Raw genomic sequence first — 16,239 nt, 5'->3', positions numbered from 1 at the left:
CAGAATGGAGTGTGCGGGGCCCTAACTTAAGAGCATCTGGATCTAGCCCTTTGGAAAAGGCAGAAACTTCTGACACTCATTAATGAAATTGCTTCCTACCATGTTCCACCAAATATTTAAAGTACCAAAATGAAAATAAGAATAACCACAAGATGATGCTATTTTCCCCTACTTTCAAGCTGCCTTGTTAGAAGACTAGTTTTTGTTTTTTAGAGGAGAATTTCTGATCAGATTTCTCATGATTAAAGTGAATTAAATTTCTCCTGATTTGTCTAGATTCATCACTGAGGGTCTCTGAATACATGCTATGTTCATTTGACTTCTTTTGACGTATGTGTTTCAAGACAAGTCTATCTTACAGTGGCTATTAATTCATTTGGGGCTCCTGCAGTCATAGTTGGAATATAGAAATGAGAAAACAGTTAGAAACGCCCTTTGGAGCCATAACCAAAAGAAATTATCAATAGTCTGTTCTCTCCCATTAGTAGGGAAGTCAGAGTACATTTAATTTAGACTACAAACATAAATTTTTCAGATTTTTCCCTCCTAAATGAGTGTAAAATTAGTGTGAACTCAGTGAACACTCTCTAGTTTTGGTAAGATAATATTCTAGGAGCTTTCAGGCAAAGGAAGACTATATAGAATGACTGCTGTCAGACTCTCTTCCAGATAATCAAGAATTAATTTACGAATTTCTCAATGACCTGTTTTGGGTTTTTTGTTTCTTTCGTTTTAATCTCAGTTACATTGTCTTTCTTAGTCTAAATCAAAGAGAGGCTCCTTAAGTAATTGGATAGTCTGTGGGGAAAGGTGCATTTTAATCATGAAAACCCTTGTAAATTCGGCCTACTTGGCTTGCCTTGTGGAAAATTTTCCACTGGAGGTGAAGTCTAAGCCTTGGTTTTCCTGCTAATTCTGAGCTGACACCAGGTGCTTAGCACAAGATGGCGCCAGCGAGCTGTAGAGGAAGGTCCTACAGATGTGAGTACTATGGCCTTTTTTCCCACCTCTTCTCAGACCCCCGCTTCCAGCTTCCACCAAAGGCAGAAAACAATCCATGCTGTTACTGCTGGGAAAGGAAAGGATAAATGAAGAATGTTTCTGAAGTCAGCATCGGAAGCATTCTAAAGCAGAAATAAAGAGTTTGCTGAGTTTTCTCTGGGGTTTCTGCCTCCCCCTTCTAGCTCCTTTTCCTGGATGACTGCCCAGAAGGCCTTTGCCCTAGAGTTTCCAGTCCGCTTCTCCTCTCCTGGGGAGCCTGCAGCCTAGGCGGGAAGTGGTTAAAGCTTCTGGCTGCTCTGCAATAGGGCCATCTGTGTTTGATCAATCCAGGCGGAAAGGAGGAGGGCCTTAAAGAGACTGTGAAAGCATTCCAGAGTAGTGAGAGAGACCAGGGATGGAGAAGGAGAGGAGGCACCGCCCCCACCCCGCCTCCAGAGCTAACCCGCCGGCTTGAGTGGAAGAGGCCGACCGCACACGACTACACACTCTGGCCCTACTCTGCCACTGCCATGGGGCCCCGCACTCTGCTCCTCGTCATGTTCCTTTGGGCATGGTTGGGACCCCTTCAAGGACAGCAGCACCACCTTGTGGAATACATGGAACGCCGATTAGCTGCCTTGGAGGTAAGTGACTCTTCTGGCCCAGCCCGGAAGGATTCCATATCTTCTAAGTTGATTCACCCAGTTTGTCAGGGACCTGGGGATGGATGACAAATTAGGCTCTGTAAGTACCTACAGAAAACTCCATCTTTTAATAAGAGGATTCTCAGAATTGCAAACCTTCCTCTTTCCCCACATCCATAGAGTGCAGGGCATGTGTGCTCAGACTTGACTGACTCTTGAGACCCCGTGAACTGTAGCCCTCAAGGCTCCTCTGTCCATAGGATTCTTAAGGCAAGAATACTGGAATGGGTTGCCATTTCCTACTCCAGGGGATCTTCCCGACCCACGGATTGAACCCAAGTCTTCTGCATCTCCTGGATTGCAGGCAAATTCTTTACCACTGAGCCACCAAGGAAGCCCACATTCATAGCGCAGTTCCAAAGCAAATATACCTCTGTGTTTCAGCTCTGGGATTCAATGGGATAAGGGAACAGAGTGGAAGTGAGAGCTAGAATTGCAAGGATTTATCCATCTCAAGAGGAGCTGATGGTTCTATTAAAAGTTGGAAGTTCTCAGAGAATCTGCAACTTTCTGCCTATTTAATGGCTTGGAGCCTGTAGCATCCTAATTCCTAAGAGGGGGATAGCATAACGGAGCAGAGATTCCTTCTCACCTTCATGCACTTAGACTGCCCTAGAGGCTCAGATGATTCAGTGGCACTGCTCACAGACAGTAGGCCAGAGGATGCAAAGTCAGGATAGGGGCCTGCATGGGTCTTAGCCTGGCTCTTTGCACATTTAGCATCTTGAACATTTTATTTCCTTTGGGGATTGCGGGGAATGCTGATGCCTGCCTGAGTTTGTGCCTTTTTCCATTCCTGACTCCCTGCTCGGGCCTCTTCCTGCCTGGGAGTTGTGACCCTGCAGCCCTCCCTCCCGCTGCCCCATCCCTTCAGGAACGGCTGGCCCAGTGCCAGGACCAGAGTAGTCGGCATGCTGCTGAGCTGCGGGACTTCAAGAACAAGATGCTGCCGCTGCTGGAGGTGGCTGAGAAGGAGCGGGAGGCACTCAGAACCGAAGCCGACACCATCTCCGGGAGAGTAGACCGTCTGGAGCGGGAGGTGGACTATCTGGAAACCCAGAATCCAGCCCTACCCTGTGTAGAGGTTGATGAGAAGGTGACCGGAGGCCCTGGGACCAAAGGCAAGGGCAGAAGAAATGAGAAGTACGATATGATAACAGGTAAGCAATCTGAAACAGACCCCTGTGTTCTTCCTTGAGTCTTTCCCTTTTTTCTCCTTATCCCAGTCTATCTGGCTCTATCTTCTGGAGTCTCTTTTAGGGAAGTCTCTGTAATATCAGGCTCATTAAGGAGAGTTTCTTGGGACCCAGGCCTCTGATGCCCTTTCTCCCAATCTTCCATAGAGTAGAGGCATCCACTGGGTAAATGCCCGCTCTTGTCCAAACTGCCCACCCAGCGAGGTTCCTGCAGTGAGCATCTAACTCTTGCCTGTATTTCCTTGTCCTGTGATTTTCTCCTTTCCCACGAGACTGTGGCTACACGATCTCTCAGGTGAGATCAATGAAGATCCTGAAGCGGTTCGGTGGCCCAGCCGGTCTATGGACAAAGGATCCACTGGGCCCAGCAGAGAAGATCTACGTGTTAGATGGGACCCAGAACGACACAGCCTTTGTCTTCCCAAGACTGCGTGACTTCACCCTTGCCATGGCCGCCCGGAAGGCTTCCCGGGTCCGGGTGCCCTTCCCCTGGGTAGGCACGGGCCAGCTGGTATATGGTGGCTTTCTGTATTATGCCCGGAGGCCCCCTGGAGGACCTGGAGGGGGCGGTGAGTTGCAGAACACTTTGCAGCTCATCAAGTTCCACCTGGCAAACCGGACGGTGGTGGACAGTTCAGTGTTCCCAGCAGAGGGTTTGATCCCCCCGTACGGGCTGACGGCAGACACATACATAGACCTGGCGGCTGACGAGGAGGGCCTTTGGGCTGTCTATGCCACCCAGGAGGATGACAGGCACTTGTGTCTGGCCAAGTTAGACCCACAGACACTGGACACAGAGCAGCAATGGGATACCCCATGTCCCCGAGAGAACGCCGAGGCCGCCTTTGTCATCTGTGGGACCCTCTACGTCGTCTATAACACCCGCCCTGCCAGTCGGGCTCGCATCCAATGCTCCTTTGATGCCAGCGGCACCCTGACCCCGGAAAGGGCAGCACTCCCTTATTTCCCCCGCCGATATGGTGCCCATGCCAGCCTGCGCTACAACCCCCGTGAGCGCCAGCTCTACGCCTGGGATGATGGCTACCAGATTGTCTATAAGCTGGAGATGAGGAAGAAAGAGGAAGAAGTTTGAGGGAGCTGGTCTTGTTTTTTTTAAATCTCTTTCACCTCCATACATTTATATCCTGACTAAATTTCCTGCTCCTCATTCTCCAGATGTGGACAAGTTGTGATTCAAATCTCGTGTTTTTAATCCACGGAAGCTATATTCTCCTGGCCCCATGCATTTCACATGGGACTCCAGATCTTAAGGAATCCTTTCTGAGCTAAAAGAGAGAAAGCCCCAAATGTTCACTCCTCTGCTGCCCCATGTAAACAAACTACAAACCAGTGAAAGATGACCCAGTTTCAGAGCTCTGACCCTTAAATATATGGGGGCAACCCCAATGATCAGGCAACAGAGTATTTCTGGCCTCAGTGGGAGTCAGGGGAGAGAGGGTGAGGAGGAGACTTTTAGCTCTGCCCCCTCTCCCTTTCTCTTCAGTGCCCTAGAGAATGGGACTCATTCTGTACTGCAGACTTTTGCATTAAAAGGAAAATCCACTGCTCCTCGCCTGTGTGTGTTTGGGGTAGCCCTTGGATCAGATTTCTCCCCATGATCGTCCATTTTCTCCTCCGCCACATAGCCACTCCTTAAGCCACTTTAGGGCCTTGGCTGGGCTCCCAGGCCGAGGCAGAGGGGCTTCTCTAGTTACAGACTTCATCAGGAGGCGCCTGGGGAGGCGGAGTATCCACCACTTAGGGAGGTTGGGCAGAAGGCCTCCCTCCACACCCACCATCGCCCACACCAGCCTTCCCAGAACCCCAAATGGCACCGTGCCTGTGGCCGTGGGACCAGGGCCCAGGGGCAGAGTTTCTAATTCCAATTCCCTGAGGTTTTGAGGCAGAAAATGGATTTTAGTCACACTGCAGTCGAATGTGGGAACTAGAGCCCTGAATATACATGTGTGTTCGGTAAGAACTGTCTCACTTCTGAAGTGGACTCTGCGCCGCCCCCACGCTGAAGCCCGCTCCCATCTCTGGCATGGCCCAGGGCCCGTTGCTCAACTGTGCTCCGGTCTGCAGCGCTCTGATTTTCCGGCTGCCATGGCGTCTGCGGTTTGGGCGAGGAGGAGGGGCAGTGACCACGTCCTTACCAGTTTCCCAACACATCCTCCTCTCCACCCACCTCGCCCCCACCTACCTACCCCAGGCCCTGACCTCGGGGAAGTCTGTCCAGAAGTCCTGGAAACTTAACCCTTTGCTGCCTAGCACCCTGGCCTCTGGTCGAGACATGGAGAAGGCCAGTGCAGGAAGGGAGAAGGGACAGGAGACGGAAACCCAGGTTTTGGAGCCCATTCTCTAGGCATCTGGTAAGCTCGGTACCAGGCCCTGTTCCAGCCTCATCCTCACGTCCAACATCAAGGAGCAAGGCCCTCTGATGGACAAGATCCACTTCTTTGACAGTGAAATTGACCTCGAGCAGCCCTGGGGGTGGGGGTGGGGGGTCCTCTTGGTTATCAATCTCCTGGCAGGAGGGGAAAGGGACCTGGTCTTTTCCCCTGAGGATATCTCTCTCCCTCACCCAGCCCCCACCCAGGGTAAGGTTTCTGTCAGGGCCCTGCGATCCTCCTTCTGTCTTGTCTCCCCAGGCAGAGCTGCTCCTGACGTGGGTTGGGGCGGCAGGGGAAAAGAAAGCCCTGCAGCACCTCACAAAGGCCCTATTGTGGGGAGCCCGGGACGGGTGGGGGCTCGCTCCCATTCAGTTCTCCGTAATGTGAGGCTGGCAGCAGTAATCACCACCTGTCAGCCCACAGAGGGGTCTGCCCACGGAACATCTGGTTCCGCAGCGCACGAGAGGCTGTGGAGGAGGGAGGAGTTCCCGCAGGCCCGGAGGCAGGGTCCCGGCTCCGAGGAGGGGGCGTGTACACGGGGCGGGGCGGAGGGGAGGAGCTCTGCTCCTTAAGGTGACCCGCGGTAAGGGCCGGACCCTAAGCTGCTGGACAGAGGACGGGGCCCTGTCTGTAGTGGTATCTTGCTACCGCACCAAACGGCAGAAGTGGCTTTTTGAAGACCCTGAGGAGGGAATAGCTCTGGGACTCTGTGTAAATGACATCAGTGTGAGGCTGCTGCTGCTGCTAAGTCGCTTCAGTCCAGTCCGACTCTGTGCGACCCCATAGACGGCAGCCCACCAGGCTCCCCCGTCCCTGGGATTCTCCAGGCAAGAACACGGGAGTGGGTTGCCATTTCCTTCTCCAATGCATGAAAGTGAAATGTGAACGTGAAGTCATTCAGTCGTGTCCGATTCTTAGTGACCCCATGGACTGCAGCCTACCAGGCTCCTCTGTCCATGGGATTTTCCAGGCAAGAGTACTGGAGTGGGTTGCCATTGCCTTCTCCGTCAGTGTGAGGAGTGAGGACTAAAAACTGGTCCTTCAACCTCACCAGGTGTGTGCCTATCTTTATGTCATTTTTCTTTCCCGGGTTCCTCAATGAGGAAAAAAGCAGCTTTTTTATTTTTTTATTGTTTTTTTTTGCTTAAAATTTTTTTGGAAAATTTCACTCAGACTTTTCTGAAAGGACAGAAATCTCTGAGGTCTTGTCACTTCTTACTTTTTGCTTTTCTTTTTCTTTTTTTTCCTTTTTGGCTCCCATACAATAGCTAGCGCTATTTTGGAAGCCGTTTTAAGAAGGTGAGTGGAACTGTGTGGGCAGATCCAGTGAACTGTCCAAATTCATTAACAGAAATTAACTGCTGCTCAGAGAGAGCACCTTGGTGGCTGAATCCTATCATCAGAAAACAGCTTTACAGCCCCTTCTCAGACCCTCCATTACATGTCACTTGACAGAAGCAGGTTATGACCTCTGGTTTGGGTTGAACAAAAGACAGTGGGAAGCAGAGGCCCTAATGGGGGAAAGAGGGGCTAAGAGTCCATAGGGAAGTTCCACATCTGCCTCCAACCCCCAGCCCGAAGACAATAACCACCAGGGATGGGGATGCAGGAATGGAGTCAAGAAGCAGGAGGTGCTGCTGCTGTGGGGACAGCTGTCTGCCAGATGTTTGGGTCCAGGCGTGTCTGCATCACAAGCAGGGTTGAAAGGGTCCCTTTTACCCCTACTCTGCCCTCAAGAGTTCCCCACTCTCACTTCCCAGCTCTCCTCTTTATTCTCAATATCCTCTCCTCCCCAGTGCTGGCCTTTGTGTCTGCCCATGAGAGAAACCAACATGTTCATATTGTCACTTTTTCATGGAGGAACCTGAGCCAGTGTTGTCTGAGTCCCAGATGGTGGGGAGGGAGAGGGCCGAGTTATAAGGAATGAAGTTGTTGATTCAGCTGGCAGTGATTCCTCCAGGATCGAGCTCTGAGCTAAACAGGAGCCAGAGTCCTTTCCCTTTTCCTCCTCCAGTCTCAGACTTTCTGGATTCCTTCTCCTTGCATAGGGACCCTTCCCCAAGTCTCCTGGAAGCATCCTCTTCCTCCGATCCTTATATCTCTACCTGCTTTAGGTCAGAACATGCTCACTATGAGAGCTGCGGAGACCGTCCTGGTGTGTCTCCCAGCCTGCAGGATAGGACCTTAAGCCTCAGCAGTGCCGTCTCTGCTCCAGGAGGGCTCTTCCAGGCGTCAGCCAGAGGGCAGGAGCCATCCTTTTGCCCTTGGCTGCTCTCTGCAGCTTCAGCCTCTCCTGTTCCTCTGCCCCAGCAGCCAGGATGCATCCTTTGCTGCCCCGGCCACCAGGGCTGGTAAGCTCTCCTCTGCCTGCTCTTTAAATTCTGCCCTCACAATGCAGAGCTTCAAAGATTAAATCTTTATTTATGGATTTAATTATGCCACAGAAGAATTATAAATGTGGAAGCCAGTGTATTGCTTTGCAGAGCAGAATGAGAAAGTCAAAATGAAAGCCTCTTGGCAGCCTCTCTCTAGAACATGGGTTCTGACGATATCTGGAGTTGGACACATCTCCAGAACACCCTGACATGACCTCCGGGTCAGGACCTCCAGCCTCCCCAACTCCGCCTTCTCTGAGAGTGGACACCCTACCTCCTCATCCACAACTGTGTGGCCCAAGGGGAACAAATCAGATTCTCTTTCCTGGGGATTTAGAACTGCAATCAGAGACGTCAGGTCTGAGAGATTGTCTGGAAGCATCTTTTCCTTGCCACGGAAAGATAGTGAGAACCAGACCACAGAGGGCAAAGGACGAGGAGACACCAGACAGAAGCAGAGGCAGGAGGGAGGGGGCAGCTGGTGCGGCCGTGAGCAGTGATCTCAACCAGCCCTCCTGTGGTCACAATACCTCTACAAAATGCCCCAATCCTTAAATAGTCCCTTTTTTTTGGTTTGCTTTTCTTATTTTTTTTGCTCAAGTCATATGAGTAGGTTTCCTACAACCCAAATCTGATTCCTCATCTTACCTTACCTTCCCACCAAAAAAAATCACCCTATCCCCTGAATTGTTGGGCACATGGCCTTGAGGCCTTGACTCTTTAGAGTAGTGACCTCCGACTTTTTGGCACCAGGGACCAGTTTTGTGGAAGACAGTTTCTCCACGCACTGGTGTGGGGAAGATGGTTTCGAGATGGTTCTCATAAGGAGCATGCAAACTAGATCCCTAGATCCCTCGCATGAGCAATTACAGTAGGATTTGCGCTCCTATGAGAATCTAATGCCTCCACTGATCTGACAGAAGGGGGAGCTTAGGCACTAAAGGGAGTTATGGGGAGGAGCTGTAAATACAGATGAAGCTTCCCTCCTCACTGCCCACCTCCTGTTGTGTGGCCTGCTTCCTAACAGGCAGGGGGTCTGCTAGAGGGGTTGAGGACCCCTGCTTTAGAGTGTTCCTCCCTGCCTAGGACCTAGAGGACTCACTAGAATAATGAAGGGTCTCTGCAGACCTGTCCTGAGTCATTGTACCATGGCTGGCTCACACCGTTTGTCCTTCATGACACCTCACAGATGGCGACTCAGTTACCCTCCTCTGTTCTAGCCCCTCAAGTGGTGTGTGTTTCTTTCTCCATCCTCGCTTGTAACACTGTATTCTCTGCAGCAGCCTGATGTGACTTTAGGGTCTGGCAAACTTGGAGTCACAGCGCTCCTTGGGTCAGCAATCTGACTCTGCTCTGATGCTCTGGGCAAGTTACTTAATACCTTATCTATGAGATAATAACACCTGCCCAAGAGGATTGTTGCAATGAGGATTAGAGACGATATATGCCAACTTTTTAGCAGTGCAGGCTATCAGAATGTAGCTCTGAAGCCCCACTTCCACTGCGAGGCTTTCCTGGCTGTTTCCAATCTCCCTTGGCCCCCACCACCCTCCCGCAGGGTCAAGGTCTTTTCCCTCTGAGCCCTGATTTACCTGTGCACATACCAGGTGGAGCCGGTACCACCATGTGTGGTGTTTTGCTATTCTTTGTGTCCCCAGGGCCTCACCCAGACCCTGGCTCAGAGATGGGGCTCAATAAATACTGTATTCGTGGTCCCCCAGGAGATTGTGAACCCTTGGAACTCTGCAAATTTGCCCCTTAACTCAGGTCGACAAGAAGTAAACGTTTTTGATGGCATTTTTCAATTCAGTTGGACAAAGACAAGCTACAGATAAAAACAGAATGCAGTCTCTTTTCAACTGCGGGACATGCTGGCCTTCTCACAGTGACAATTTCTAGCTCCTACATCTAAGGAGAACGTCTCAAAGTAGGCTAAGCCCTGTGGCCACAGGGGAGGAAGGCAATAAAACTACAGAAGGCAGTGGGGAGACCTTTGTTGTTCAGCATCTGGTTCACAGCAGGCATCATGGGGTAGTTAAGCCCATTCCCTCCTCAGCCCTGCCATTTCCTATCACTTCTCTTCGAGCCTGGGTTTCTTCATCTGTAGAATGCAGATAATACCAATACCATATATTGCTGTGAGAACCAAATGAGGTAATCCTTGTAAAGCAGCAAACCAGTGCCTGGCACATAATAGGTGCTCAATAAGCATTGTTATTATTATCACCATCATCTTGATTTCAGGAGTCTTCTCAGATTAAGAAAGGCTCATGCTTTTTATCTCCTCGGACTCTACAACAATTCCATGAGACAGGCAGTTCTCAGGAACCTGAGGATTATAAGAGATTTAATGATTTGTCTAAGATTGCATCGTGATAAGTGTTGTGGGGCCAGAAAACAGTCTTAGAGGCTATGCAGAGGAGCTGGAAGAGCTGGAGCTCTGAATGCAAGCTGAGTTCAAATCCTTGCTCAGGTGCTGTGCGCCGCCGTGGTCCCATGGATCTGTCTCGTGCTTGGATGAAAAAGACCCAGGCAGGGCCCTTGCTCCAGGCTCTGACCATCCTCCAACATTTTTTCCAGTTGCAGCCTTTGGAATCAGCCACTCAGTTGTCCTCTATCAACCAACACCATTTTTTTTTTTTTGCTTTTTAAAGAAAATTATTTTTAACTGGAGGGTAATTGCTTTACAATATTGTATTGGCTTCTGCCATACATCAACATGAATCAGCCACAGGTGTGCCTATGTCCCCTCCCTCTTGAGCTTTCCTTCCACCTTCCACCCCCTCCCCTAGGTTGTCACAGAGCACCGGTTCTAACTCCCTGCATCATACAGGAAATTCCCACTGGCTATCTGTTTTACATGTGGTAATGTATATGTTTCCATGCTACTCCCTCAATTCGCCCCACCCTCTCTTTCCCCTACTGTGTCCACAAGTCTGTTCTCTACGTCTGCGTCTCCATTGCTGCCCTGCAAATAGGTTCATCAGTATCATCTTTCTAGATCCCATGTATATGTGTTAAAATACGATATTTAGCCAACATCATATTTTGAGCTTAACTCCTTACTACTGATCAACCATGAACTGATGTGAAAAACTGACTCATTGGAAAAGACCCTGATGCTGGGAAAGACTGAAGGCAGGAGAAGGAGATGACAAAGGTTGAGATGGTTGGATGGCATCACTGACTCTATGGACGTGAGTTTGAGCAAGCTCCAGGAGATGGTGAAGGACAGGGAAGCCTGGCGTGCTGCAGTCCATGGGGTCGCAAAGAGTCAGACACAACTGAGTGACTGAACTGAACTGAACTGATGAACTCCCACATTTGTCAGAATTGTTCCGCTAAGGTGGAACCCGCTGTCCACCACCTGGTCAACATGTCTGCCAGCCTCCTACGCCTACCTCTTTCTGGGCTTCTATTTCCACTGAGATGATGTGGCTCTGGAGGGCCTGGGCCACTTTTTTTAACAAATTGGCTGAGGAGAAGCATGAGGGTGCGAAGGGTCTCTTGAAAATGCAAAACCAGTGGGGTGGTCATGTCCTCCTCCAGGATGTGCAGAAGCCATCTCAAGATGAGTGGTGTAAAACCCAGGACACTATGGAAGCCACCCTTCTCGTACAGAAGAACCCGAACCTGGCCATATTGGATCTGCATGGCCTAGGTTCTGCCCACGCAGAACCCACCTCGGTGACCTCCTGGAGAACCACTTCCTAGATGAGGAGGTGAAACTCTTCAGAAGATGGGTGACCACCTGACCAACTTCCACAGGCTGGCTGGTCCCCATGCTGGGCTGGGCGAATATCTCTTCCAAAGGCTCACCCTCAAGCACGGCTAGGAGCTTCAGGAGCTCAGCGGCCTTTGAGGAGCCCCCCTAATAGGGCTTCTGTCTGAAGCCCCTCTCTGCAACCACTAGGCAGCTTTTAAACCACCCTGGAGCCCTCTCCCAACCCTTGGACTAAATAGAAACAATAAAGCTTTTTGCCTCCAAGGGGAAAAAAATAATCCTTGTTCAGCCACTCACTGGCTGTATGATCCTGGGCAAATCAATTCTCTGAGTGTCAGTGAGTGTTACCCACTCATAAACGTGTTGTGAGTGGTAGATGGACTACTGTGTATAAAATATCTAACACAACATCCAGGAGAATAAAGGTGCTCACTGGATGCTTGTCCCCAGGGCTGTGAATTGCAGTCTCATGTCAGACAGTATGCAGCTGGTATCCTGTGTGGTGATCAGCCGTCTGTCTCAATCCACTGGCTCTCTGGCTGCCTTCGCTCTCCACTTGTACATTGTCTACTGGAAGACAGAGCCCTTGTTTCCCACCGTAATCGGTACATGATCAACAACAGCAGGGTTGACAGGCGTCCTATGCCAGCGGTGAGGGAAGAAAGCCGGCTGTGTGGAAGCACCTCCACCCTTCCTCTGCACCTGAGCCAACTCCACCAGCAGTGATGTGTGTGTTTGGGTCTTAGTTTTCTCTTCTTTTTTAAAAAATACAGTGCTCCCAAGCTGCGTTTTCTCTTCTACCACGTTTTCTCCCTCGGAGATATTTTAGTTGTTCAGCACATGTCCCTAGTAGCCATCACTGTTGACTTTTTGGATTTATTCTGCTGTTGGTTTTGACAGATCCTTCGATGCACTTTGGTTGCACTTGGTCTTACAGATACTTATTACTGTCCAATTGCACATGATTTTTGTTTTGTGGCTCTGAATATTGTATTTGAGACCTGGAAATCCAGGCAGCTGTCAAATGCATGAGCTGTTTTCCATCTATTCTGCCTGTCCTCTTGGAGGAAGGAAGACAGTGTGGAGCGAGCACAGGGAAGGGAGAAAGAAGACCTTTCCATCTCAGTGTGATGGGTTTGTGTGGCTGAGTGTCCAAGCTTTGCTTCTCATCCACTGTGTGACCTTGAGTCAGATGCTAACCGCCTTGAGTCTCGGTGCTCATTAGCAAAATAGGATTATGTTATCTGGATTACTGTCTCATAGGACTGTTGAGGTTCAAGCCCTAATGCATAAAGGTTTTAGGACCTCTAGGAAGGAATCTTAGGAATCATTGAGATTAGCTCCCTCATTTTACACTCGAAGAAATTGAAGTCCAGAGAGCCTTTTGAGGGCAGGGACCATGTCATATTCATCTTGCTATGCTGGGGATCCAGGCAGAGTCAGGCGCACATGAGGTGTCTGATAAATATTTTGTAAATGAGTTGAGTGATCAGCTCGCAGTGACATACCTATGATTTAACCTCTTGGTGACTCAGGGTTATCAGCATCAATTACTGCATGGTGTCACTTTGCCCTGATGCCTTCAGAACCAATTATGCTGTGTACAGTGCGGCTATGATGCTTTTCTTCTCCATGTTTCTCCTCTCTCCTCCTTCACTGTCACCTGTTAGTTCTCCCTGTAGCCTTTGGGGCCACTCTGAGAAATCTCCATCACTGTTTCTAATCAGCCGTCCACTTAAGCTTAGACGGAACAAGAGTTAAAGGGCTTTGAAAAATTTCAAGTTGGCAGTCATGCCAGGTACTTTTATTGGCGTCACAAGGAAAGTGGCAGAGTATTCTACAGACTGGAAGTATGGCCTATTTTAATCTGGAAGAGGCTTAATGTCACCAAATCATGCAAGTATTTTATAGCCCACCACGCCCTTCCAGTGCCTTCCAGCGCCTTCCAGCATGATGTGATCAGTTTACTCAGTGATTTGTGGAGCAGGTGTACGGTTTATGCTGGTAGTGACTGAGGATTCAATGTTCTACCCCTGGAATATCTGCCTGATGACCTGGATTCTTAAGCATTTTTTCCTCCCAGCAGAGGGGAGGTAAACATCACAACTGTGGATTTTTCCTCTCATTCCTGACTATGACCTACAAATTCCCTTTTCTTTCTCTCTCCATCCTTTCCAACCCTGCTTAGTCCAGATTGAGGTGAAATATTTTTTACTGCTGTATATTGTTTAGATATCTAAGGGAAATTTTAATGTTGTAAGCTAGAAACAGGTAGGTAAGGGAAATGCTAGCTTTATCAGTGGGTTTTTTTGATTGTTTGTTTTGGTTTTTGGCTGTCACTTGTGGCTTGCAGACTTAGTTCCCCAACCAGGGATTGAACTTGGATTCACAGCAGTGAAGGTGCAGAGTCCTAACCACTGGACGGCCAGGGAAGTCTTTATCACTGGATTTTAAATTGAGGTAGAAGTAATCTCATTTAAACTGGGCTTTAGTATTCATTTGAAAGCCTGTAAATTGCAGACAAATTATCAGCCACAAATTGGGATTTATGTTTTGTGGGTTTCTAATGAGGACAAGGGAGGCAGCTCATCACTCTTACTGATTCATGGTCTGGAAGAGATCAGCATGGCTTACCAGTTCCCTGAGGACAGGACAGTGGCAGGGCACAGAGCAGACATCTGAAATTCAAGTTGTACTTCAGCTCTTTTCTGCCTGCATAATCTCAGTTTCCTCATCTGTAAGGTAAAAACAATATTCGTATCTCCCTCACAGGGGCAGTGTGATGACTAAAAGGAGATAGCACATGTGAAAGTGTTTTGTAAATCACAGAGCCACACACAGACCTGCTGCTCAGATCACTGTTAAGATTTATCATAGAGTGCCTCGTGACTGCTGGGAATGGGACGGGTCGAGAAAACTGGCAAGAAGGATAAAGGGGACGTTGTACAAATAAAAAAGGCACCATTAGGAAAGTTGATTATTACAAACAAAAGGAACTTGTAATAGGTACTCTCAAAGGGGATATGATTTCCATGGAACTTGGACCCTGTTATGAGATTGAACCGCTGTGAGTGGTCATCAGAAAGCAGAAAATGCTGTCATAGATGGCATTCAGACTGCAAGGTCAGAACACCATGCAGTGGTGAGCGAAGCCCAGCGCCTAGTTATAGTGTGTGCATGCTCAGTCGCATCCAACTTTGCGACCCATAGACTGTAGCCACCAGGCTCCTCTGTCTGTGGGATTTCCCACACAAGAATACCGGGGTGGCTTGTCATTTTCTCCTCCAAGGGATCTTCCCAACCCAGGGACAGAACCTACATCTCCTGTGGCTTCCACATTGGCAGGTGGATTCTTTACTACTGAGCCACCTGGGAAGCCCGCCTAGTTATAGAGCATGAAGCAAATCTGGAGGTGAGACACACATCTGAGTTAGGGGAGGTCACTGAGAGATGCTGAAATCTGAATGGAGCTTATGTGAAAAGCAGCACCTGCGGGAGCACTGTAATGTCAAAGCCAGCTTGGACAGGCAATTGATTAGTGATAAATGTAATGGATATTGGTGAAGTATATACTTTGTGCTTCCTCACAACAGTGAATAAGACATGTGTGGACATGTCTTCTGGAGAAGGCAATGGCAACCCACTCCAGTACTCTCGCCTGGAGAATCCCATGGACGGCGGAGCCTGGTGGGCTATAGTCCATGGGGTCGTGAAGAGTCGGACACGACTGAGCGACCTCACTTTCACTTTTCACTGTCCTGTCCTGGAGAAGGAAATGGCAACCCACTCCAGTCTTCTTGCCTGCCTGCCGTGCCGAAGAGTCGGACATGACTGGCCCGACTGAGCGGCAGTGGCAGCAGAACGTGTCTCACAGTTTGTGGACTGCTAGTTTAAAGACGTGAATCAATAGAAGCCACTCTGCAGTGTGGTCAGACTTGTGCTACAAGAGGACTTTGTTCGTGGTGGTGGTGGGGGGAGGATTGTCAGCTTCTGGAGGGTCCTCAGCCTGACTGGAGGGAGGACCCCTCTGCACACCATCGCCGCCACACTCGTCATCACTCAGCTGAGCCACTGCAGGCGTGCCCCTGCTGACGTCCTGCCCCGGAGTCCCTCCTGGCTCCAGCACCTGTCACTCTGTCTTGCTGTGTGTCACTGCTTGTTCACGGACCCGTCTTCCCAGACTCGACCGTGACTTCCTCCTATAGCTGTGGTAGCTACTCCTCAGGCTTCATGGATGTTTGAGAAGGACAGGGAGAGGAAACGACACAAAGGGAGGAAGGAGGGTCTTCACCGTCCAGGGCTGTCCTCTCCTTCCAAACTGGTTCACCGTGAGCTTGAAGGCAAGTGCTTCGGACTGGGAGTTTGCACAGGTGTAGGTGCTCCTGCGGGCTTCCCAGGTCGTTCAGTGGTAAAGAATCCACTTGCCAGTGACGGAGATGTAAGAGACGCGGGTTTGATCCCTGGGCCGGGAAGATCCCCTGGAGTAGGAAATGGCAACCCACTCCAGCATTCTTGCCTGAAGAACCAACCCCATGGACAGAGGAGCATGGCGGGCTACAGTCCACAGCGTTGCAAAGAGTCAGACACGACTGAGCACACGCCAGCACACAAGCTCTCCTGGAGAGCAGCTTCCCTCATGAGAGAGCCAGCAGCCAGAGCCCTGGCCAGTTCTCCTTTTTTTGCACACAGTTTGCCTTACAAGTCTCCTAGGAGCAGGACCTTGTTGCCGGTTGTGCATCCCCAGGAGCAAGTCTCACTGGATGCCCCTGTGAATTCATCTTGGCCTTGGGCTGCAGCCTCTGAAGAGCACTTACCTCCAGGCCTGCCACCCACAGAAATAATAAACAGGACACTGTTTACGGAGCC

At 49.9% G+C, this 16,239-nt stretch overlaps 1 protein-coding gene and 1 pseudogene across 1 annotated transcript; both read left to right on the top strand.

The window, feature by feature from the left end:
• The first annotated feature begins 1,383 nt into the window (after positions 1-1,383).
• Positions 1,384-4,449, top strand: OLFML3 (olfactomedin like 3). The gene is made up of 3 exons (XM_065906647.1): positions 1,384-1,625; positions 2,560-2,845; positions 3,154-4,449. Exons 1-3 carry the CDS (start codon positions 1,512-1,514, stop codon positions 3,972-3,974), a joined length of 1,221 nt encoding a protein of 406 aa, XP_065762719.1. The 5' UTR covers positions 1,384-1,511; the 3' UTR covers positions 3,975-4,449.
• Positions 4,450-10,959: 6,510 nt separating this feature from the next.
• On the top strand, positions 10,960-11,484 carry LOC136144755 (ferritin light chain pseudogene; annotated as a pseudogene).
• The last annotated feature ends 4,755 nt before the right edge of the window (positions 11,485-16,239 follow it).

Source organism: Muntiacus reevesi, chromosome 1, assembly GCF_963930625.1.
Source record: "Muntiacus reevesi chromosome 1, mMunRee1.1, whole genome shotgun sequence".
Lineage (NCBI taxonomy): Eukaryota > Metazoa > Chordata > Mammalia > Artiodactyla > Cervidae > Muntiacus > Muntiacus reevesi.
This window is presented reverse-complemented; position numbering and strand designations above follow the sequence as displayed.

Bases quoted from the DNA above. Each gene is read 5' to 3' on its own strand.
- OLFML3 (XM_065906647.1), top strand. From the start codon at position 1,512: ATGGGGCCCCGCACTCTGCTCCTCGTCATGTTCCTTTGGGCATGGTTG. The intron at 1,626-2,559 runs GTAAGTGACTCT...CCATCCCTTCAG, and splicing joins GCCGATTAGCTGCCTTGGAG to GAACGGCTGGCCCAGTGCCA. The intron at 2,846-3,153 runs GTAAGCAATCTG...CTTTCCCACGAG, and splicing joins GAAGTACGATATGATAACAG to ACTGTGGCTACACGATCTCT.